At 40.0% G+C, this 25,949-nt stretch overlaps 1 protein-coding gene across 2 annotated transcripts in view; it reads left to right on the top strand.

Moving 5' to 3' along the window:
* The window catches only part of ARFGEF3 (ARFGEF family member 3), a 142,357-nt gene that overhangs the window by 94,869 nt on the left and 21,539 nt on the right, over positions 1 to 25,949 (top strand). For both annotated transcript variants that reach the window (XM_077486771.1, XM_077486772.1), the window contains 12 exons: positions 1,296 to 1,604; positions 1,745 to 1,878; positions 3,102 to 3,247; positions 6,512 to 6,691; positions 9,389 to 9,530; positions 10,800 to 10,922; positions 14,240 to 14,340; positions 15,934 to 16,078; positions 17,648 to 17,776; positions 18,441 to 18,617; positions 20,080 to 20,194; positions 20,305 to 20,407. In XM_077486771.1, coding sequence (XP_077342897.1) covers positions 1,296 to 1,604; positions 1,745 to 1,878; positions 3,102 to 3,247; positions 6,512 to 6,691; positions 9,389 to 9,530; positions 10,800 to 10,922; positions 14,240 to 14,340; positions 15,934 to 16,078; positions 17,648 to 17,776; positions 18,441 to 18,617; positions 20,080 to 20,194; positions 20,305 to 20,407 — 1,804 coding nt within the window. The remainder of the gene's footprint in view (positions 1 to 1,295; positions 1,605 to 1,744; positions 1,879 to 3,101; positions 3,248 to 6,511; positions 6,692 to 9,388; positions 9,531 to 10,799; positions 10,923 to 14,239; positions 14,341 to 15,933; positions 16,079 to 17,647; positions 17,777 to 18,440; positions 18,618 to 20,079; positions 20,195 to 20,304; positions 20,408 to 25,949) is intronic.

Raw genomic sequence — 25,949 nt, 5'->3', positions numbered from 1 at the left:
ACCATGCACATCTAACAGAGCATTGCCGGCTGCACTGCTGTAAGTCTCTTTTGAAGAGGTGAGAGAGAGAGCTGTGGAGGGAAAGGAGGGGGCGGTTGTACAGAGAAGCTGCCGTGGAAGGTTGGAGGTGCAGTGCTGAGGTAATAGCTGGGGAGGTGGGGGAGATTTGTGAAAAGGTGGGTTCTGCGAGAAGGAGTGGCGAATCTGAGAAGAGATGGGCGCTGGGAATTGTGTGTGTGTGTGAGTGTGTGTGTGTGTGGGGGGGGGGGGGGGGGGGGAGAGAGAATTTGTGAAGATGAGAGGGCTCTAAAGAGTGGGGGGATTTGTGAACAGTGGGGGGGAATATGTAAAGTGGTGAGAGCTGTCAAGAGTGGGGTTGGAATTTGTAAATCTTGGGGTGGGGGGGTGTTTGTGAAAAGAGGTAAGAGCTGTAAAAAGTGGGGGAGGAGTGGAATTTGTGAAGCGTGAAGGTGGGTGAGTGGGTGGTTTGCGAAGAGGCGGAAGCTGTGAAAAGTATGGGGTGAGATTTGTGCAGAGGGGAGCGCTGTGAAATGTGTGTGTGTGTGTGTGCGGGGGGGGGATCAGCCCGGGTGCTGACGACCCGCGCTATGCCACTATGACCATTGTACTTTGCACTACCTTGTTGATTTGCCTGATGAACAGAGCAGATTCCCTTATATAAACCCAGTTGCCTCTGAGAGCTGTTGAGGTATAGCCATTATTTAGTGTGTTGGTATGGTCCTGCTTCAGGGTATAGTCAGTATTTACCGTGGTGGAAATGGTCCTGTATGAGGTATAGCTATTATTTACTGCAATGACTGATGGCCATTACTTAGCAGAATGAAGCTCATTAAAAATGTTTACCTATTTATACCCTTTACCAAAACTGATCAAAAAGAGAGTAGTATAATACCTTGCACCAGCTAGTGGTTCCTCCCCCAGTACTTATGTTCAGACATGACGGTTTCAGGGGGGCATATGGACTTGGTTACAGGATAATATTTGTGTGCAGGCAGGGCTACAGGTTGGCTGCTTCGGCCTGTAACAATAAAGCTCATTTCTGAAAGGTGTCCTAAAAGAAAAATGTTCTATTGACCCTACCAATAAAAAGTTTATTTTTTTTAAACTTGATGGCTAGAACTGTTAGGCTGCTTTGTACAAGAAGATCATTTCTTGAATTGTTTTCCTAAATCATGAATAAACAAGTTCTATGTGGAAACTTCATGTTCTTCTTTTTTTTTTGTTTTTATTGACCATCTTTTTTTTTTTTTTTTCTTCTGCTTCCTGCTCTATAGGGTTTGTGAATACATAAGCACCTTGGAGCATACACATTTTAGCGATGGGAATTCACAGCTTTCTCTGACCATCACTCAGGCCCAGCAAGTCTCTATGGATGCACATGGTCTTTCAACAGATGCATCTCAAGAATATACCACAGAACAGGAGGCGTCTCTTGGCAAAAGTCCTGTCATCCAGCCAGTTCCCATTCAAGATCTTATCAAAGAAGGCAGTAAGGGCCGAGCATTCGACTTCCGAGGAAATAGCTTGATGAGTTCAAGCAATGCTGCAAAAGCTGTTTGCACCCTTTCTACACAAGTCGACAAGTAAGCAGCTGTTTCTTGTTATGAAATTCAAATTTCTAGTTTTTAAACATGTAATTTGTTACTTGCAGCTCACAAATGAGAAAATACCGGAATGCATGTCAACTGTTGATGTCTTGATTCTTCTTTTTTTTCCGTTGCAGGCTGTTTGAGGGCGCTGCAGACAAGCTCAATCTTGTGGCTCTCAGTGGGTTCCTTTATCATCTGAAGAAGGCTTCCCAGGCACAGTTGTTTCATTCAGTTACAGATACAGTGGATTACTCTCTTGCAATGCCAGGTAGACCATATGTTTCAAAACATTTTTTTCTTTCAAAAATGTAATATTTTCTTGGACCCTTAAAGTGATATTAAAGGCAGATTTTTTTTTTTTTTAATAACAAACATGTCATACTTACCTGCTCTGTGCAATGGTTTTGCACAGAGCAGCCCCGATCCTCCTTCTTTTCTCAGGTCCTCCACCAGCACTCTTGGCCCCTCTCTCTTGCTGAGTGCCCCCATAGCAAGCGGCTTGCTATGCGGTGCCCTAGCAGGCTCACTCTCGGGCCCCTGATCTGTGTTCATTCACATGCGAAGCTTGGCCCAGCCCCCATTCTCACCTCATTGGCTCACTGGCTGTGATTGAGACTAGCGGGAGCCAATGACTCTGGCTGTGGTCTCAGTCATTGAGGAGGAAGAGATCTGGGAGAGCCGCTGCTTTTTAATGCACATTGTTGGATCCAAATGAGATCAGCTAAGTATTTGGGGGGGCTGCTACAAACAGAAGGTTTTTTACCTCTATGCATAGAGTGCATAATGGTAAAAAAAACCTTGAGCCTTTACAACCACTTTAATGGGTAGAATGTGGCCGAAAACACCAGAAGTGGTTCTCATGTCTATGTTCCCTGGGCCTGTCAAAACAATAAAGAATGGTTTAGTTTGCTTTCTAATTTTGGTGGGATGGGCACGGATTCCCTGGCATTGGAAATCCACCACTGCCCCCACTATCAGAGAATGGGCAACTGAACTCAATAACATCATTAGGATGGAAAAGGCATTGGCAGATGCTAACGAGAACTTTACTACATTTCAGGAATTATGGTTTGCATGGATTGCTTTATTAACCATGCCACAGCTCCTGCCATTTCCTGGGTGACCCAACTGATTTTTACATTTAGGGGATATAAGGTTGATTTCCCCCTGGACTCTTTTCCTACCGCCTGCTCTCGCTCTTTGTCATTTGATTGCTTGTTTTATGTTATTAAGTTATTACAAGAGAGTCAGCTTGTGCCGGTCCTCCATATAGCCTGACATCTTACTTGGTCAATATCTTGCCAGCTTCTATCTTTGTACTCTTGAAATAGTTTACAATGGTTATACTTTATAACATCCACTGGATGTTAAGGGTGTTTCTTACATTTTTCTGTTGTGCCACACAATAAAAAAAAATAAAAAAATCTTGCACCCTACTACAGGCAGAATTATGGATGATGTCTTTAAAATGTATTTCTCATTGCATTATAGGAGAAATCAAGTCTACGCAGGACAAAGGAAGTGCTTTACATCTGTTCCGCCTCGGTGATGTCATGCTACGTATTATTCGGAGTAAATCTCGCCCACTTCTTCATTTCATGCGCTGTTGGAGTGTGGTGGCCCCTCATTTTGTGGAGGTAAAAAAGAGGTTTCATTACTGGAGTATGATGAAGTAACAGACTTTATTTCCTGCCCATCATGGAATTTTTAGTGCTCTTCCTACCTTTGTTCCAACAACTGCTGTTGCGTTCTCCATTATAGAAATTAAATGACAAATCCAAGTGCAAGAATGGGGACATCTCATAATAGCCACACCAGATGTGCAGCTATGTCACCAATAAAGATCCTGTGAGATTAAGGGCTGGTTCATACCTATGCATTTTTTAGCGCATTTTCAGTTTTGCAGAAACACACTACAGTCCATTTAACATAGTTTCCTATGGATGTGGTTCACATCTGTGCATTTTGTGGAAAGGGCCAGGGACTTTTTTCTGTTTTTTGGTTCCATAGACTTCAATGGATAAAACGCATGTATTGAAAAAACGCAAAATGCACCTGCAATATGCAAACTGCAACCAGCATAGATATGAATCAGGCCTTAAACTATCAGAGGGTTTTGGGTGGATTAACCTTTTTCAGATTGAAAAAAAAAAAAAAAAGTTTTACTGTACATGAAAATATAGATTACATACATTCAAGTATAGACTGCATAAGCAATAATTAGATATCCAGAGGTACATTATACTATACATAACGGATGAACTTGTTTGCAGGAAGTCTACACTTTCTAAACAGTGATAAGTACAATAAGAGACTAAATCTCCCATAAACAGAACACATAACGTTTTAAAGAAAAAAAAAAGGGTGTTTTTACTCCAAGTCCAAACTCTTGCAGTGCACATATCCCGTCCCTATAAGGTATACATCCTTAGTCTGCCCATTGTCTTCTCCACATTCTGTACAGCCAGCCGTACAGGGCCTCCTCAAGTTTGAAGTAGCCCGGTAAGTATGAGCTGAGAGGGAGCTACTCTGGGTGTATTCAACCATTCTTGCCATATGTTTTGAATTGTCTGAGGGGCATTTCTATGAAGGTATGTATTTTTTTCCCTGTATCAGAATATGATTTACTTGTATCCATTGCCTATAGGTAGGCGTATGTGGAGACAGCCAGTATCTCGCTATCAGCTTCCTAGCCAAATACAGCAGCCTTAGGAGCGCTGTATGAGTGGATGGACAATAGCGTTCCTCCGTCTGTCCACCCAACAGACACATAACTGGGTTGAAGTCAAGTTGAACTTGATATGTTATTTATCATTTGAACCACATCTTGCCAATATCTCACCAGTTTGGGGCATAACCATAGCATATGAATTAGGGTGCCTTGATGTGTTTTGCACTTTGGGCATATGGGAGAATCGCGTCTGCCCCACTCATGTAGTTGAAACGGTGTACGGTATGCCCGGTGAAGGATGAACAGGTGAGACTGTTTTTGTGCTGCTGGCACTGATACCAGGGGGCCATTCACCAAGATCTGTTCCCATGTATCTCCATCCAAGGGGCCCACATCCATCTCCCATTTCTCTCTAAAGCCCCATACACCCTATCAGTTTTTTCCTTCAGATTTACCAAAACCATGTAATATGAGGTCAAACCTTAGGAGTTTCAATGTGAATGCAATCAGCCAGGCCCCTCCATTACATGGTTTTGGTAAATCTGAAGGAAAAACTCAGCAGAAAAACTGATATTGTGTATGGGGCTTAAAAGGTAGCAAATCTGGGGTAAATATGTGACAACAACAGAGCATATATCCTGGATATAATCCCTTTCTTACCAGAGGTGGAGATAATATCCTGTAGGAATGTAGAATCTTCTACCTGTACCTAGATGTCCTACTCTGCACCCAGAGGGCATGATGCAGTTGCATATACTTATAGTATCTATTGTGGAGCAAGGGAAATTCTACACACAGTGGGTCCAATAATTTCACTTCTTACCCTATATAAAGTTGTGATAAATATTTAACTCTAGCTGTTATCCAGGTTGAACAATTTACAAGTTTAGCCAGCTCTCTGTAGGACCTGTTGCGTCATATAGGTGTGTATGGGAGAAAGCCAGTAAACCCAACCTGCACTTTAGCTCTGTCCATATTTTTATCAACATATGTAACGTGGGGCAATGTGAAGTTATTTCTGGCAGGCCCATTTCCAGCAAGACCGAGAACTCCACTAAGGATGTAATCAGTTAGGTTCTTGAGGGGGTTCGTCACCATAGGGAGGTCCCAGCCGGTCAAATGCTGCAACTGGGCAGCCATAAAGTATGTGAGCGAATGAGGTACCGTCATCTCTCCCTGATGTTTGGAAATATGGTGCAGTGAGGATTAAACTGACTACCTTACAATTTCCCAAAGAAATTCCCTGTAGTGAGTCTATGCGGTCAAACCAATATTTCAGAATCCATACAGGGGCATTGTGTAGAGCATACCACAACTGGAGGGCCCAGACCATTTTAATGAGGTTTGCCCTACATGTAAAAGAAAGGGGCAATCTACACCAACTGGTGCACTTTTGCTTGAATTTTTGCAGGATGGGTTTAAGGTTCAATGCTATATAGTCTCTAACATCCCTCGACACGGTAATCCCCAAGTAACCACATCCACCTGTGAAGGAGAGGGCCATGTAACGGATCCAATGGTAATAGCGAAGACTTATGTCAGTTAATGGCAGAGCCTGAATACCGCCCAAATAATTCAATAAGTCACATGACAGCTGCAAGGAACCCCACAGTATCTCCAAGGTATATCAGGGTATCATCAGCATAGAGGGAGAGTTTGTCTACCATCTCCCCTCTACGCGAAGCCCACCACCTCAGAGGATGCCCTCACCATGGCCGTCAGATTCCAGCGCTAGGGCGAAGAGCAAGGGGGATAGCGGACATCCCTGCCTAGTCCCTCTGTGCAATGGAAAAGCCTCGGAGAACACCCCGTTAATGCAAATTTGTGCGCTGGGAGCCGTATAGGACTAACCTTTTTACTCCACACATTTCTGTGAGGAGATTTTAAAACAAAGAAATCCAAGTTTGTGATTTATCATTCATATCAGTGATCCTCATTACCCTGCATCCCGGGCCATTTTGGGAAAACTCACAGATGGTTTGCTCTTTACTGTATTAGTAGCTCATTGCTCCTCCAGAGTGTAATTTTAAGACAGGAAAAATATATTCCCTTTCATTTTAAGTATAAAAAATAGATGATGAAATGTGCAGTGCCATAAATAGGGGTAGCATAGGATGTCCTAAGAATGATGAATTTGCCTACTGCTGATGCATTACACTCTTAACAAAATTTTGAGATTTATTGAATGAATGTAGAGCTGAATTTTACAGTCTGTTTTTCTGCTGCACAGGCAGCTTGTCACAAAGAACGGCGTGTATCGAAGAAGGCTGTTTCTTTCATACATGACATCATGACTGAAGTACTGACTGATTGGGAGGAGCCCCCACATTTCCACTTTAACGAGGCTCTTTTCCGGCCTTTTGAGCGAATCATGCAGCTGGAGCTATGTGATGAAGATGTACAAGATCAGGTGCGTTTATTTCCAAGTACTGCTAATAGAGTTCATGCGATTTAGCACAATCTGCATATTATTGTTTTCAATTACAAACATACACTTTCTCAACTCGAATTGCATTGGCCCACACAGTAATAAGAATTATTCAATGGACCTGCTGGCAAAGAGACATATAGTTGAGGAAGGTATTTCAGTTGCATGGAATGACTCTGTGTTTTTCATGCAACTTGTCCTAACAGTACAGCATGCAGGTGCACTGAACTGGTACATAGCAGCAGCCCATAGCCTTGACATCTGTATATTCAAAATGTATGCGATTCATCTAATTTTAACTTGTCTGGTAGAAAATTGTGATATTATATAATTTTATTTAAACTATAAATGGATTAAACAATGTTTTGCATTGTTGGCAAATATTAAAATGCCCATATTATGCATTAAATTATGTTTTCTTTGATTTCAGAAAAGTACTGTAAAGATTTTAGATTTGCCATTAGGTGGCAGTGTTTGACACTTATACATTCAACATATCACTATTTCCTAAAATATTGGGATATGCTACATGGAGCCTTAAACTATGGCCACAACTGGTCTTAGGCACAGTTATAAAGATTCAGCCTTTAATGATGAATTATTATATTTGCCCTCCTATGGACTCTCAGCTCCCAACTGCCTAGGGCTAACCATAGACACAACTGATTTTGCTCTTCAAACAAACATTAAATTGTAACAATATAAAAAAAAGAAATTAAGACTTACCACTGTCCTTGTCAAATCCGGCTGGTATTTAGGCTGGTAGCGCCTTTTGATTTTAAAGTCCGAAGCTCTATTTTCTTTTTTTTTTTCTTTTAACTTTTTGATATATCATAGATATGACATTTCATGAATTTCTTTGGATAGCAGCTGAGCCATGGTGCATAGAAATGGGTGAGCAGGGTGAGAAAATGCAGATGTTGCAGGTTTCTGCACCGCAACTCGCCCGGAGGTTATGTTTTAAGTTTTTCTGTGCGCCTTTGTGGAGATCACGTTTTTCTAGACCAGAACACCCCAAACTCCTCACAAGGTACATACTGCTAGTTTTTTTTTCATTAAACCCATCAGGCTAAATGAAAAAAACCCGACTGATCACCATACCAACACAAGCAATGTCAATATCCGGACAGGGGGACTCCCCCACACCTACTAGAACACACTGCCATTGACTGCGACCGCTGATCAGATGCTGGTTTTCCAGCATGCCCCTTCGACAAAAGCTGGTCATTAGATCGGCTTATGTCGGACAGCTGTTCATGCAATGACAATATGTCAGTCGGTTACTGCTGAACCAGCCAATTTTTGGCCTGTGTGTACCCTGCATTAAATTTTTGAACTACTTCTCTATTTTATTTTACTTTCCTGCTTTTGCAGAGCACAGTGACTTCATAGCTCCCACAAACTCTGTGATCATTTAAATTGATAGCTTCTGTTGACAAAAATCAGGCTGATTTTCTTATCTTTTGGAACATCAATCAAATCCAATCATCCGAAATCAACTAGTTTATAGTTAATTTTTGCGATAGTTTTTGCACACAAAACCAACCGATTATAGTTTTTATGAAAATTTGGACCCATATCTAGCTTAATATTGTCTAATAAATTAACCCTATATGTGTCTGCGTTAATTATGTGGCACTTTTTTTTACACTTTAATTCATTCTCAATTATGTGAAGTTAGGCAAATAACAGGGCAGCAACTCCAGGTTTCCTCTGACAGTCAAGCTGTAGTGATAGGCTCAAAGTACAGCACATTTATAGGGCAAACCATAAATCCTTTTGTGAATAAGGTTGAATTATTCTAACCATTTAATACTGTTTTATTCAGATTCTTGCCTTATTAGGGTATAGTGGGGTGTGGAAAGTGAATTAACCCATAGCTCCCAATCACTATTCATCTTCTACTGATCTGTAGCTAAATTGAATCATTACTATGCTCTAAACATCATCACTGCTCTTTGCACTGTCTTATTAAATAGGATATAGGTTTATTTTCATAGAGTACTTTTATTTGTAGAATTCAAAATATCTAAAACCAGTGAACTAGTATTCTATAATGTCTTGTTCATATACGTTTGTTTCCTTATTCATTGAAGCATACATAAAGATTCATTTAGAATGAGATTAATGGGGCTTAAAGAAAGAATGATTGAAACTTTATAAAGGCAACCAAAAATAAGAGGCATAGGTAGATCAAGGAAAATTAAAATTTTATGTGTATTTAAGCCCAGGAAAAAGTTAAAAATATTGCAGCTTGCCAGACCGTAGATACGGTGGTTGTATTTGTTTTCCTTTCCTTTTCAGGAAGCAACTGCCGCCCTTTATGGGTTTTGGTGCCATGGGCTTAGTAAGACCGGATCAATTTGTATAAATATAGACCATTTTGTAACACTGCAATAATGCTACATATCTCTCAAAAAGCTACTGTAATGTACATATTCTGTTATGTTATTGATTTTTAGAGCACCTATTTTTGGTAATGCATACATTTGGGCACTGTGAAATGGTGTATTTTGCATGGCTGTAAATAGTCAGCAGTGTATATGTATCCATTCTCTATCATACTGTGCAATTTTTAAATGGCTTAACCTTAAAAAAAAAAAAAAAAAAAATACATCTTTTGAAGCTTGTCATTGTTACACAATAACCAGATTGTTTGCTTATTACTGGCTAATTTAGGTGATTACATCCATTGGAGAACTGGTGGAAGTGTGTTCCCCTCAGATTCAATCAGGTTGGAGGCCTCTGTTCAGTGCTTTGGAGACTGTGCACAGCAACAAGTCGGATATTAAGGAATATCTTGTAGGAGAATACTCCATGGGTAAGTCAAGAGTGTCTTGCCAAAATGTTTGTACAGACAAGAAAGAAGCAAATCCACACAAATGGAAATTTTAGGTTTGGAAAATATTAGGGACGTTCACATTCTGCTGCAGTAACGTCAGTTATGCACATTGGTGTGATGAAGTGCCATTCATTTTGAATAGCATCTTAATGCACCTTCACTAGCATGCATCGCCATTGCAGTGCCATGTGAGAAAAATTCTGCTTGCCTTTTTTTTTGGTACAATTTGGTACATTCGATTCAAATAAATGTACAATTTGGTACATTAGATTCAAATAAATGGGCTGTGTGAACACAACACAAGCACAGCTCTGTGAACAGACCCTTATATAAGTCAGGAATATTGATATGTTTTTTCCCTGCGTTCCAGATATTCCCAGGGGATTGTCATTCCCACTGTTTATTTTATAGTACACAAAAACCACCAGTAGGAATGGCAAAGAAAACGGCAGAATTATGAACTCCAGTGGCAAGCTAGCTTCAGCTTCCAAAATATTTAAATAATCAGTATGTGATCCATCCCAAAAATGTCCATCCTTCAGTTTTGGATGGACTGCCCCTTAAAGCCTAACTCCACACAGTCTTCCCACTTCCTGTCCTAGTGACTTGGTGGTCAGTCGAACAGAAAGTGATGGGAAATCTCGTCAATGGGGACAGCAACATTTTTTTTTTTTAATAACGTTGGGAGGGGTTAGAAAATCTTTTTAATGCATTGTTCTTCTGTCCTGTGTGAGCTATTCCTTTCATTTATTATTCTTAAAGAGGAGTTCTGCGCCCCTCCAAAAGAAAATTAAAAGTCAGCCGCTACAAATACTGTAGCAGCTGACTTTTAATACTAGGGCACTTACCGGTTAGGGCACAGCAGGTTACTTACTGCACTTTGCGAATGGGCCACAAGTGAGGAAGTGAGGAAGAAGCTCCAAGGCTAACAGGCATGGGCATTGTTGTTGTTGTTAGCCATATATGCACCAGCTTCCAGCTGCTGCAAAACATTTCTTCCAGTTGTGCCTTGCCAACCTCATCAACAGCTGCCTGCAGAGTCGTTATGCCGTGAATGCCCAGTAAAATGCCTGATAAAGGTGAACTGTGGATAGCATCATTTTTTTTTGTATTGATAAATGAGAAGAGATCTTGAAATATTGCCATCTACGTTTTGATAGCGGCCTGATTCTCTTCCTTTTGATCTGAAAGTAAATGCCTTCTTTTATCTCATAAACTTACTAATTTGTGTCTGTCTTTGTCTCCTAGGAAAACGCCAGGCTCCAGTGTTCGATGTGTTTGAAGCATTCCTGAATACAGACAACATTCAAGTCTTTGCTAATGCAGCCACTGATTACATTATGTGCCTTATGAAATTTGTCAAGGGATTAGGTACATTTTATTCCTCTTTAAAACCGCAACCAATGTTATCAGATATTCGTAAGAATTATGAGTCTCCTGTGTATATGTGTTGTTCTAAGCTCAACACCTACTCTCCAGCAATTTGTGGGGTTCAAACATTTATATGTGTTTTTTTTTTATATTGCAATATTCAAGGGCCTTTGACTAAAATTCAGCATTAAATAATTTTTTTAATGCTTCAAAATTGTGTATGGCAAAAAAAGTGTGTGTCTGTGTATGGTACACTGTGTGAACAATTGTTAGGCAAGTGAGTATTTTGACCAAATCATAGTTTCTATGCATATTGTCCAACTCCAAGCTGTATAAACTTGAATTCTTATTGTACTTAAGCATATCGGTTGATGTGTATTTGTGTAATGAGGGAGGTTGTGGCCTAAGGAGAGCAACACCCTATATCAAGGGATGCATAAGTATTAGGCAGCTTCTTTTCCTAAGGCAAAATGGCCAAAAATGAGTTTTAATTGACTCTGAAAAATAAAAAAATGGTTAAAAGTCTTTCAGAGTGATGCAGCACGCGTTAAATTGAGAAGCTATAATGAAAGAACCATCAAATGTTTTGTTGCACATAGTCCACTGGGTCCCGAGAAACGCGTTGAGAAAAAAAGAAGCAAATTACCTACCAAAGATTTAAGAAGAATCAAACGTGAAGCTACTATTCCAGAACTGCAACCTGTCTGGAGTGCCCAGAAGTACAAGGTCAGTCCTCAGAGACGTGGCCAAGGTAAGGAGGGCTGAAACCTGACCACCACTGAACAAGAAACACACAAGTTGAAATGTCAAGACTGAGCCAAGAAATATCTGCAGACAGATTTTTCAAAGGTTTTATTGACGGATGAGATGAGAGTGACTCATTGATGGACCCGATGGATGGGCCTGTGGCTGGGTCAGTAAAGGACACAGAGCTCCGCTTCAACTCGGATGCCAGCAAGGTGAAGGTGGGATACTGGTATGTGCTGATATTATTAAAGATGAGCTAGTTGGACCTTTTTGGATTGAAGATAGACTCAAATTTTAACTCCCAAACCTACTGCCAGTTTTTAAAAGACATTTTCTTCAAGCAGTGGTCCAGGAAAAATTCTGCTTCTTTCAAGAAGACCATGATTTTTATGCAGGACAATGCTCCATCACATGCATTGAAGTACTCCAATTTTGGATAACCAGTAAAGGCCTTAAAGCTGAAAGAATAATGACATGGGCCCCTCCTTCCCCTGTCCTAAACCCTGTTGAGAACTTGTGGGCCCTTCTTAAATGGGAGATTTACGGTGAAGGAAAACTTAGTTTTTTAATGTTCTGTTTGCTGTGACAGCCTGCTGCAGGGTGAAGAGGCTGAATGCTGAGAGGGATAGAGTCCTGAATATGTGGAACTAGGAAGGGAGGTGTATTCCCACTCAAACCCTTCAGCCTCTGAGATCCAAAACAGAAATTATGAAGTTTCTGGGAAAAAAAACATGCGTTTTGTTTTCTCTACATCAGCAATAACACATGTAACCTCACAATATGGGGATTATGTACTAAAAGCAAACAGTCTGTGCACTTTAAAGTACACTGCAAGTGCAGTTTGCTCTAGATCTGAGAGGAATATGCGAGGGAAAAAAAAACAGCATTTTTGCTTGCACATGATTGGATGATAGAAATCAGCAGAGCTTTCCCTTATTAAAGATATTCCCCTTATATCTAGTGCAACTGCACAGTACAGTATATTTGCCGTTTAGTAAATCAACCTCAACGTGTATGTGAGATACCTAGGTGATACACCTTGCAGAATCATGCCACACAGTGCCCCGCAATGCAATGTACATTCGTACAGTTTTATATGTGTATATACCAGTGGCGGCTGGTGCTCAATATTTTGGGTGGGGGGGGGGGGGCTGCAAACTAGTGACACCCCCGGCAGGATACAGACGAATGGGAAGTCAGCGATCAGAGGCCTGCTTACCTTAGTAGGCAAGTGACGAGTCCTGGCTGGGGTGACATTGTGATCTCCCCTCCTCCCTCCACTGTCCAAGCCGGGGAGTGCTGGATGTGGCTGCGGGTGAGCCATCCCTGCTGCACACATTGTTCCTATTATAGCTTTTACCTCGCACTGGGGCCTTCTCCTCCCGGGCCGAACAGGATGTGGGTCCCAAGACTCCCTGGCCAATCGGGTCTCGGGACCCGCTTCCTGATTGACCAGGATGAGAATCAGGAAGACAATAGCGAATATTAACTTGCTATTGTCACACAACTGGGTGGGCTCAGGGCACAGTGCTCTGCACCCTGAGCTCATCCTTTATTGAAGCCAATTAGAGCCTCCAGCTCTAATTGTGTGGGGGAAAAAAAAAACCACTGGAATCCATGCATCTGGCACCATGCTGGCGAATTGATTAAGGGGGCAGCGCCCCTGCACCCCCTATGGACGGGCCGCCACTGGTATATACTGTATATTAATATGGTATAAAAGTTCCTAATACTTCAGAAAGGCAGATGCATGAATATTTGTTTACATTTTATTTAACTGGCTATGATCTGCTTAATTGGGAATACATACCATAGTCCTACCACTGGCAAGCCCTGCTGGGACCCAGAATCACTGTAATATAAACAGTAAATTTTTATGATACAATTTTGAATTATTTTGTTCCTGCTGTAGACGTAAGGTCCCTCAGGCAGTAAAGAACCCTCAAATCTTGATTCTCTTTCCCCGTGCTTCATACCTGGGATTATGTTTTGGTATTTGTGCATGGTGCTTATTGCATTTGAAGCCAAATATTAAAATGTTTCTATTATCTAGCGACTGTGGAAATTGGTCTTTTTCAACCTTTAAACATGCAGCAATGTGATGTGTTTTTTAAAGCAGTGGCTTCCTTCAGTGTATCTATTAATGAGCACCATGCTTACTTGATGTTTTTCTTCAATGGACCCATGAACACAGACATTATGTTCAAGATATTTCTCTTATACCTCACTCCTAATAAGAGTGATAGCAGTGCTTTAGTTTTTCAATTTGTTATATTGTTGTACTATTCCAGCAGAAATCTAGTTAATTGAAAACAGTTCACATACATTTTAATACAGCTCTACATGGCAGACAAGTTAATTTCACTTAGTTTCTATTCAGTAAAGGCTGTGCTTATACTCCTGCTATGTAAAGATAGTAACTTAGAAGTCCTTTCTTGAGAGGTATATATGGTATATCTGGGAGCACTGTGTGCAATGCCTCTGTTTATACTTTGTTTGCCACTTTTGGTGACGTATGTTGTTTGGGCATTTTTTGAATAAGCTCTAATAAAAATGTTTATTTCCTTCAGGTGAGGCTGATTGTAAAGAAATTGGAGACTGTGCAGCCACATCGTCATCATCCACAGACCTATGCCTTCCAGCTCTTGACTATCTGAGACGATGTTCACAGGTTAAGTGCTATTAAGTTACATAGATGACACTGAAGAGTTACTGTCTTATATGCTTGTAGCTAGTCTCTAAGCAATTTTGTGCCAGTAGCTGATGGGAATATTGTTGCCAAATGCAATTTTTTTTCATGGTAAATTTTGTCTTCTGTAAGTATTGTGCCCCATAAACACGATCGGACTTTCTGACAACAAAACAGCAGATTTTGGTTCGAAGGCTGTTGGCTCCAACTTGTCTTGCATACACATGGTCACACAAATGTTGGCCAACACTTACAAACGTAGTGACGTACAAGACATATGTGATATCTCCATTACGACCGCTAGTTTTACAAGACCAACTCGTGCTTGATTCCGAGCATGCGTGAATTATTGTGCAACGGACTTGGGTACACTCAATCGGGAAAGTCCGACAACAAAGTTTTGTTGCCAGAAAATTTGAGAACCTGCTAGCCAACATTTGTTGGCGGAAAGTCCGCCAATAAATGTTCGATGCAGCATACACGCGGTCGGCCTTTCTACCAACAAGCTCACATCCAACATTTGTTGTCAGAAAATCCAATCCTGTGTACGGAGCATTAGGATTGCAATAATAAAATGTGCGCGATGATTGGAGTCCAGTTCCAGTAATATTCTATGAAGCTGAAAGCTGATGGGTTGCTTTGCAAAATTGCTCCAGATTGTGTCTGCGCCAGTTTTGTAAAAACCCACCCTATGTGTTTAAGAGAATATTCTAATTGTTCTTTTTCAAAAATGAATGGGATGTATTGTCCTATTAACTTTCATTCATTGCTTCTGCTGTGTTTGAATCTGTTTGCCTGTTAGAGACCTATTTGAGACACATTGATGAACAAGGCCAATCATGTCAAAAAATATTAGTGAATTAACGTAAAGTCCATTTATATTTGTAGTATTATATTTTCTCACTCGAATTGTCATCTCTAGATATTCTTAAGCATTAACTGACTTTAGTTCTTAAAACATGTCACCATCTCTATATTGCACTAAGGACAAGTTAAAGGACAGGTGTGAGAATACAAAAAATATATATATATATATATATATATATATATATATATATATATATATATATATATATATATATATATATATATATTACACTCTTACCTCCCAGTCTCCCGCCAGCTCTAAACCCAAAAACCTGAGCGATCACATGACCAGTGATTGCTCAGTTCTCAGTCTGTTCTGAGCAAAGAGTGGTGACTGTCAGTCGCCGCTCTCTGCCTTGCCCCTTCAGTGCTCACAGTAGTTCCAGGCAGGAGAGGGAGCAACTGTCCCAGACTCTCAGCAGCATGCTGAGCCAGTTGCCGGTCAGGGGTCTGGGTGTATCTCAACGTTGTTGTGTTCCTTCCAGAGCCTGGAGCTGCTTTGTGACATCAGCCAACAGTGGGCTTAAGCACTCTTGTGACCCATAATAGAAGAATGGCCAAAAATGCTGTTTTAACATCTCAGGTCATTATTTCAGTAGACCTGATGCATTATCCTACTGATTATAAAGTTCAGCTTGGTTATATGTACCTGTATATTATTTGTATATACAATGTTTATTATATGTATATTTTATTTGCTTTCTGCAGTTACTGGCAAAAATATATAAGATGCCAATGAAGCCAATTTTTCTATGTGGACGTCTGAACAGTTTGCCACGACGTGTCCAGGAAAGATCAGCAAGTAGTGAAGATGGCATTGATGCAGTGTTATCAGAGTTTGATGATGACACTGGTGAGTGAATCAGTAATATTTTATGTAAAAACATCAAAACGAGCCAACGGGCAAACAGATTAGATCAGATTATAAATATCTGTTTGCAGATTAGAAGGCATCATAGAAAAGTTTTTGGGAAATCAGAGAATTTAATTCATTGCTATCTGACACCTCATTCAATCATGTGCAAGTAAAAATGCGGTTTCTTTTATTTTTTTTCATGGGTGTGATTGGGTATTGTTTGTAGAGTGAAACATCAACACATTCACTAAGCTCTGGGGCAAATTTCCTTGCAAAGTGCAACTTCCTTTGCAAAGTGAACAGCCTATTTGCCCTTAGTAAATCAACCCAAATACAGCTATTGTGGTCCAAATGCCTGCTTTTACTGTGCATACCTTGACAGATGTATGCCAGTATTGTGCCATGCTGGGGGGTGTATCTTTATCACACAATTGTATTTCTTATTGAATCATGTTTGTGCTATTACTATACACATCAATCTAATATAGTAAATGTACAGTGCCTTGCAAAAGTATTCAACTCCTTTGGCTTTTTACATTACAGACTTTAGTTCAATGTTTTTTTTTAATCTGAAATATATGTGATGGTTCAGAACACAATAGTCTAAGTTGGTGAAGTAAAATTAGAAAAATATATACACAAAACTATTTTTCAGAAATAAAAAATGGATAATTGGCATGTGCATATGTATTTACCCCCTTTGTTTTGAAGCCCATAAACTCTGGTGCAACCAATTACTTTCAGAAGTCACAACATTAGTGAAATGATGTCCACCTGTGTGCAACCTAAGTGTCACATCATCTGTCATTACATATACACACCTTTTTGAAAGGCCCCGGAGGCTGCAACACCTGAGCAAGAGGCACCACTAACCAAACACTGCCATGAAGACCAAGGAACTCTCCAAAGTAAGGGACAGAGAAGTACAAGTCAGGGTTAGGTTATAAAAAAAAATATCCAAATCTTCGATGATCCATAGGAGCACCATCAAATCTATCATAACCAAATGGAAAGAACATGACACAACAGCAAACCTGCCAAGAGATGGCCGCACACCAAAACTCACGGACCAGGCAAGGAGGGCATTAATCGGAGAGGCAGCACAGAGATCTAAGGTAACCCTGGAGGAGCTCCACAGCAGAGACTGGAGTATCTGTACATAGGAGGACAATAAGCCATACGCTCCATAGAGTTATGGCAGAGTGGCCAGAAGAAAGCCATGACTTTCAGCAAAAAACAAAATAGCACGTTTTGAGTTTGCAAAAAGGCACGTAGGAGACACTTTCTGTTAGTTTGTCCTATTTGTTGTTTGCTTCACAAAAAAAGAAAAAAAAACACCTTCAAAGTTGTGGACATGTTCTATAAATTAAATGATGCAAATTCTCAAACAAACCATGTTAATTGCAGGTTGTGAGGCAACACAACACGAAAAATGCTTTTGCAAGGCACTGTATGTATCTTCAAATAACTGGTGTACATAGTACATTCTTGATAGTTTCCATGGATCTACCGTTCAATACTTTCTTCTTTGTGTTTACTTATAGTCCTCTGCTTTTGCTCTGTTAGGTCTTATTGATGTATGGATTAATCTTCTGGAGCAGCTGACTGCTGCTGTATCCAACTGTCCACGTCAGCATCAACCTCCCACTCTGGATTTACTCTTTGAGCTTTTGAGGGAAGTTGCCAAAGTGCCAGGTAATTTAACTCTTGTTACATAATGTTTGGTATAACCTTACCCACTGCATGCACAGTCTGTCTGTCTTCCTGCATTTGATATACCTTTAGGAGTTAAAAAATGCTTTTAAAAAAAATGACCCAGAATGAATATGAAGTTTAAGTCCTATTTTAACAAAAGTTTATAGCTCAAAGAAGAACACCAGAAATTGGCAGAGACGTTATATTCCTGTTCTCTCAGATGTATGCCCTTGATATCGGGATTCTGTCGAAATCTATTTAACAAGGGCTTCGACGTCACTGTAAACGACTTGCGTTTTTAAAAACTACATTGGAACAGCTTGGTCGCCCATGATGTCATCAGTCCCTCCTTGTGCAATCAGAGAACTCCTTGTTTTGAAAAGAATACAACCCATTTTCTGAATGGTAAAGGTGCCACGTGAGCCCCCCCTGTGTTCAGTGTACCAGAGGGGACATTGCTCCAGCACCCTTGGAACAGGAGCGCATTTCTTCTTGCATAGGGAAAAGACTACTATGATGATTTTGAGACTCTTCTGTAGCCCTCTGGATGTGACATATCGATAATTACAGGTAACCAAGTTGGCTCAATGTAAATTTCAAAACCGATTATTCCTAGTGTTCAACTTTAAACTATGTGATTTCTACTAATTTCCTTTTCTTGTAGGTCCAGGCTTTGCAATTTATGCAGTGGTACATCTTTTACTGCCTGTGATGTCCATGTGGCTGAGCCGCAGCCAGGGTGACCATTCATACTGGGATGCAGCATCTGCCAACTTTAAACATGCTATTGGTTTGTGTTGTGAACTAGTTGTGGAACATATCCAAAGTTTTATAAATTCAGGTAAAACATTCTTTAAAAAAAATCTAATATACATTTTTTACATTTGCGTGTTGCAGGTTATCGTAATCTGTGTAAGGGTTATACAGTGTATGTAAACATGGGAGACATGCACTTACTGTAGGTAGACCTGGGTAGTGCTGTTCATCTAAAATGAAGACAACGTTGGTCTGTAATGCTCCCTCTGCCTGACTTTTGTGGGGAAATAAAACAGAAAAATCTCTGAATACTTTGGTTGCTACAATAGTTTTAGCAGTGGAGTGAATCACAAACCTAAAGTAGTAATTTCTAAGATTAGTGTGTGTGTGTGTGTGTATATATATATATATATATATATATATAATACACATACACTATATTACCAAAAGTATTGGGACACATGCCTTTACATACATACACATGAACTTTAATGGCATACCAGTCTTAGTCCATAGGGTTCAATACTGAGTTGGCCCACCCTTTTCAGCTATAACAGCTTCAACTCTTCGGGGAAGGCTGTCCACAAGGTTTAGGAGTGTGTCTATGGGAATGTTTGACCATTTTTTCAGAAGTGCATTTGTGAGTTCGGGCACTGATTTTGGACAAGAAGGCCTGGCTCACAGTCTCTGCTCTAATTCACCCCAAAGGTATTCTATTGGGTTAAGGTCAGGAGTCTGTGCAAGCCAGTCAAATTCCTCCACCCCAAACTTGCTCATCCATGTCTTTATGGACCCTGTGAACCATTTCAAATCATTTGGTGGAGGGGGGATTATGGAGTGGGGTTGTTTTTCAGGGCTTGGCCCCTTCGTTCCAGTGAAGGGAACTCGAAAGGCATCAGCATACCAAGACATTTGGACAATTTCATGTTTCCAACTTTGTGGGAACAGTTTGGGGATTGCCCCTTCCTGTTCAAACATGACTGTTCACCATTGCACACAGCAAGGTTCATAAAGGCATGGATGAGCTAGTTTGGTCTAGAGGAACTTGACTGACCTACACAGAGTCCTGACCTTGGTAATCTCTTAATTAGCATTAGGCCTCATGCACATTGGACACTTCTAGGGGCGTCTGGCATTTTTTTTCCTGCCTCTAAATGCCCCTTTGTTAGCCTATGTCTCTATGCACACATAGGCTTTTAGCAGCATTTAGTGGCAGGAGTTTTAGAGGCAGGAAAAAGCCACTGCCAGTGGGTCAAGGAGCAGCAGCGTTTGGGCACAAAAATGATTGACGCTACTAAAAGCTGATAGAAGCTGATGAACGAGCTTAAACACTAGTGTTTGAGCATTCATTAATTTCAATGGCCAGAATGAATCATTTATTCTGGCCAATGAAATGAATAACACCCAATAGCTTGATGCCTGTAAAAGCTTTAGACGCTTTTAAAAGTGTCTGAGCATTTTTTCTGCAAAAACACTGCTGACTTAAAAAAATGTTCTAAGGCCTAAGTCTTTTTATTTACCATACTTGTATATCTGCTTTCTTCCAGACATTGGCTATGAGAATATGATTAACACAATGCTGAAAGAATTATTCAAGCTTCTGGTGTCCTGTGTGGCAGAACCCACTGAAACCATCTCTCGAGTGGGCTGTTCTTGTATAAGGTAAACAAATCCATATCTGTTTTCATATAAACTGAGTGTCTGAAATCATGAAATGTATATTCCAGAGGTTTTGAAACCCATTAACACAGATAATTACGGTTTGTTTTTAGATACGTATTAGTAACTGCAGGACCTGTTTTTACTGAGGAAATGTGGAGGCTGGCCTGCTGTGCTTTGCAAGATGCATTTTCTGCTACACTGGAACCCATGAAGGTAAAATAGTATGATACAGATACTCAAATGGGGTTACTTAAAAACAAACAGCCAAAGTGTAACATGTGCAAGACAATAGAAATTCCCGTTTGTAGCCTAGTGTGCAGACTCCTGAAAGTTTGCTGTGGGCTACACACCATCACTATTAGTAGATTATAATTCAAGAAAATCGATAATTCTGTAAAATATTAGATATCACTCCCACAATGCACTACTCACTCTGAAAATGTGCAATTCAATAGATTAAAAAAATATATATACAGTATCACACAAGTGACTACACCCCTCCACAGTTTTGTAAATATTTTATTATCTTTTTTTATTTTATTATCTTTTTCCATGCGACAACACTGAAGAAATTACACTTTGCTACAATGTGAAATAGTGAGTGTACAGCTTGTATAACAGTGTAAATTTCCTGTCCCCTCCTAAAAACTCAACACATTAATGTCTAAACGCTGTCAATAAAAGTGAGTACACCCCTAAGTGAAAATGTCCAAATTGGGCCCAAAGTGTCAATATTTTGTGTGGCCACCATTATTTTCCAGCACTGCCTTAACCCTCTTGGGCATGGAGTTCACCAGAGCTTCACAGATTGCCACTGGAGTCCTCTTCCACTCCTCCATGATGACATCACAGGACAGGTTCCACTCAGAACAGGCCTCGCCATGGTCGACCAAAGAAGTTGAGTGCACATGCTCAACGTCATATCCAGAGGTTGTCTTTGGGAAATAGACGTATGAGTGCTGCAGAGGTTGAAGGGGTGGGGTCAGCCTGTCAGTGCTCAGACAATACGCCGCACACTGCATCAAAATGGTCTGCATGGCTGTCATCCCAGCAGGAAGCCTCTTCTAAAGATGATGCACAAGAAAGCTTACAAAACAGTTTGCCAAGACAAGCAGATTAAGGTAAGGACATTGATTACTGGAACCATGCCCTGTGGTCTGATATGACCAAGATAAACTTAATTTGGTTCAGATGGTATCAAGCGTGTGTGGCGGCAACCTGGTGAGGAGTACAAAGATGAGTGTGCCTTGCCTACAGTCAAGCATGGTGGTGGGAGTGTCATGGTCTGGGGCTGCATGAGTGCTGTCGACACTGGGGAGCTACAGTTCATTGAGGGAACCATGAATACCAACATGTACTGTCACATACTGATGCAGAGCATGATCCCCTCCCTTCGGAGACTAGGCCGCAGGGCAATATTTCAACATAATGACCCCAAACACTCCTCCAAGAAGACCACTGCCTTGATAAAGAAGCTGAGGGTAAAGGTGATGGACTAGCCAAGCAAGTCTTCAGACCTAAACCCTGTGGGGGCATCCTCAAACAGTAGGTGGAGGAGCGCAAGGTCTCTAACATCCACCAGATCTGTGATGTCATCTTGGAGGAGTGGAAGAGGACTCCAGTGGCAATCTCTGAAGCTCTGGTGAACTCCATGTCCAAGAGGGTTAAGGCAGTGCTGGAAAATAATGGTGGCCACACAAAATATTGACACTTTGTGCCCAATTTGGACATTTTCACTTATGGGTGTACTCACTTTTATTGCCAGTGGTTTAGACATTAATGGCTGTGTGTTGAGTTCTTTTGGGAGCACACCAAATTTACACTGTTATACAAGCTGTACACTCACTACATTGTAGAAAAGTGTAATTTCTTCAGTGTTGTCACATGAAAAGATAGAATAAAATATTTACAAAAATGTGAGGGGTGTACTCACTTTTGTGAGATACTATGTATGTGTGTGTGTGTGTGTGTGTGTGTGTGTGTGTGTGTGTGTGTGTGTATGTGTATATATAATGTACACACAATTATGCAATGCGTAAACTGATGGCACTATGTAAGTAATAAAAAAAAAAAAAAAATTGGCTTTCAGCATATCCCAAAGTTAAAATAGCTGAGCAAAAAAACTAAGATATTCTCTTTGGGCTTCATAAAAGACATAATAATAATAATAATAATAATATGCAATGCTTCATATTTAGCATCTAAATAAACATATATATTTACAATTATTTTTGTAGTCCTGACCATAATAAAGAAAATATGTACATTACTGCTGTACATTTACGTTACTCTCGCAATGTATTCTAGAAATATCATTTAAATCTGCCTTTTTTATATAGGTTATGTGATTAAACCATTCTTCAAATATGTGGTCCATGAATATTTTAGAATGTTGTGATGAAATCATGTTTAAAGCAGACCCATATCTATATTGAACTCTGTAAAATGCCCCAGGAGACCAAATATCTTGTTTTTGTGGACACCAGCTCTGCCTCATTATTTATTAGGCCACACATTACAGTGGTGGCAATAGTGGCTAGCAGTGAGGATCAGGGAATATAGGGGCAGAATTACGTTTCTGGGCTTGTTGGAGGTGCTTGCTCAGCAGAGTATTTGTCACCCTTATTTTGATATATCCACAGTTTCACCTCAATACACATTGTAATATGGCTTAGATTCCTTCAGTCACTGTGCCATTAGGTGTGTTTTTACCTGTAGAATGCACAGAGAGTGTACAATGGTTGGCACATTTGCCCTAGCTTTATTAATAATGGTAAATACAATTTGAATAACTTTCAGAGCCTTGTTTTCAATGTAGTGCAGTCATTTTTTTAAATATCTGGCAATGGACAGGCAGATATCAGTGCCCTTTACTGAGAGAGCTTGAGGAGCAGGTTTTAGCTGTGTGCATGTTCTACAAAACATTGTGGCAATGTACCAAAAATGCTGCATGTATATGTGTGTGTGTATATATGTGTAATATATGTATATATATATATATATATATATATATATATATATATATATATATATATATATATATATATATATATATATATTCTAATGACATAGCTCATAGCATCAAACTGTACAGTGCCTTGAACAAGTATTCGTACCCCTTGAAATTTTACATTTTGTCATATTACAACCAAACATAAAATTTATTTTATTGGGATTTTATGTGATAGACCAACACAAAGCAGCACATAATTGTGAAGTGGAAGGAAAATGATAAATGTGTGAAAAGTGTGGTGTGCATTTTGTATTCACCCCCCTTTACTCTGATAGCCCTAACTAAAATCTAGTGGAACCAATTGCCTCCAGAAGTCACCTAATTACTAAATAGAGTCCACCTGTGTGTAATTTAATCTCAGTATAAATACAGCTGTTCTGTGAAGCCCTGAGAGGTTTGAGAGAACCTTGGTGAACAAATCGCATCATGAAGGCCAAGAAGTGCATCAGACAGGTCAGGAAAAAAGTTTTGGAGACATTTAAAGTGTGGTTAGGTCATAAAGTATCCCAAGTTTTGAACGGCTCACAGAGCACTGTTCAATCCATCTTTCGAAAATGGAAAGAGATCCATAGCTCAGGTGGGAGAATCTATCCACAGGACAACTATTAGTCGTGCACTCCACAAATCTGGTCTTTATAGAAGAGTGGCAAGAAGAAAGCAATTGTTGAAAGAAAGCCATAAGAATTCTTATTTGCATTTCGCAAGAAGCCATGTGGGGGACACGGCAAACATGTGGAAGAAGGTACTCTGGTCAGATGAGACCAAAATTTAACTTTTTTGCCTAAAACCGAAAACTATGTGTGGCAGAAAACGAACACTGCACATCACCCTGAACACACCATCCCCACCGTGAAACATGGTCATGGCAGCATCATGTTGTGGGGATGCTTTTCATCGGCAGAGACGGGGAAGCTGGTTAGAGTTGATGGGAAGATGAATGGAGCCAAATTCAGGGAAACTTTAGAAGAAAACTTGTTAAATTCTGCAAAAGACCTGTCTTGAGACTCAGGCGGAGCTTCGTCTTCCAGCAGAACAACGACATTAAACATACAGCCAGAGCTACAATGGAATGGTTTAGATCAAAGCATATTCATGTGATAGAATGGTCCAGACCTAAATCCAATTGAGAATCTGTGACAAGACTTGAAAATTGCTGTTCACAGATGCCCTCCATCCAATCTAATGGAGCAATTTTACAAAGAAGAATGGGCAAAAAGTCACTCTCCTAGATGTTCAAAACTGGTAGAGACATCACCAAAAAGACTTGCAGCTGTAATTGCAGAAAAAGGTGTTTCTATATAGTATTGATCCAGGGGGACTGAATACAAATGCCCCCCACACTTTTCACATATTTATTTGTATAAAAATGTAACAATTTGTAATTTTCCCTTCACTTCATAATTATGTGCTACTTTGTCTTTGTTTATCGCACATAAAATCCCAATAAAATAAATTTACGTTTTTGGTTGTAACGGGACAAAATGTGGAAAATGAATAATTTGTATGAATACTTTTTCAAGGCGCTGTATGTTGCTATGACTTTAAAAACAAATTCTGAAAAACTACAAACAGATTAGAAGATGAATCCTATTACAAGTCGAATGACAAATGCATGAGAACTGAACAAAACTTGACCTACCTTTGTACCTCTCCCCTGTGGAGAAATATCAATTCCCATAACCTTTCACCAGCTTCCATTGTCCTTCAAAGATTAAATAGTGCATTTATAGTGCCAGCCATACAGCAAGAAATACGTTTTTCTATAATTTTCGATAAAATTATGAAAAACGTTCCATCCCCAGGTATTAACAGATACCTTAGATGATCTGGATGGTATTTGCCTTTACTACGTGAGCATCAAAAGCTTACGTAAGCGAACGCAATGTCATTTCAGGATTTTAGCAATCACAAATATATCAAAATGTATCAATTGTGCAAAATATTTCCTCACCAATAGAAGTATAGAGATATCTGTCCTCAAATCCAAATAACTTACATGTATTAAACACATGAGGTACTAATGGAGGGTGACCACATATTGACACTGAAAAGTGTGAATCGAACCTCAGTACATTGCTATACATCCTTAGGTATTTATTGCAGCCTTTGCATAAAAACAGGGAATCTTGGGTCGCATATATTGCAATGCATGTCCGGAAAATTCCCTACTCTGCTGTGCAAAACCTCAAATACTTACTGCTTATATCGTACTTGATAGATATATCGTTCCAGTATAGTACAGACAGGCACTTTTGGGGGAGAGCTACCAGTTCAGGCCTGGTCACTGACCTGCACTTTGCAATAGAAATGAAGTGATGTCTTTGCTCAAATCCAAATGGCTTGCATATGTATAACACATGAGTTGCTAAGGGGGTGTGATAACCTGTTAACGCTGAAAAATTTGCACAGTAGAGTAGGGATTGGCAAGGGAGGGATCACTTAGATTCAGTGTGCAAGCTTGATAATGTATTGCAGTATATGTGAACCAGGTTTTCCTGGTTTTATGCAAGGTTTTACTAAATGTTGTAAATCATATTAGAAAAAAGAACACAGTACAGGTCTGATAGGGGCCACATTGCTTTTTGCTGCCATGGTCTTTGCCCCTTATGCAAATGTAGGAGCCTAATGAACTACTAAAGCCTGGTACACACTAACCATTTTTTTTTCTTTGAAGGACAGGCTGAATGGAAAAAAACTGAAGCGCTCGAGTGGAGCCACTGTATTAACTATGCAATGTTAGTA

The sequence above is a fragment of the Lithobates pipiens genome, unplaced genomic scaffold (genome assembly GCF_037356315.1).
Source record: "Lithobates pipiens isolate NorthernLeopardFrog02 unplaced genomic scaffold, aLitPip1_a1.2 Scaffold_18, whole genome shotgun sequence".
Taxonomy (NCBI): domain Eukaryota; kingdom Metazoa; phylum Chordata; class Amphibia; order Anura; family Ranidae; genus Lithobates; species Lithobates pipiens.
This window is presented reverse-complemented; position numbering and strand designations above follow the sequence as displayed.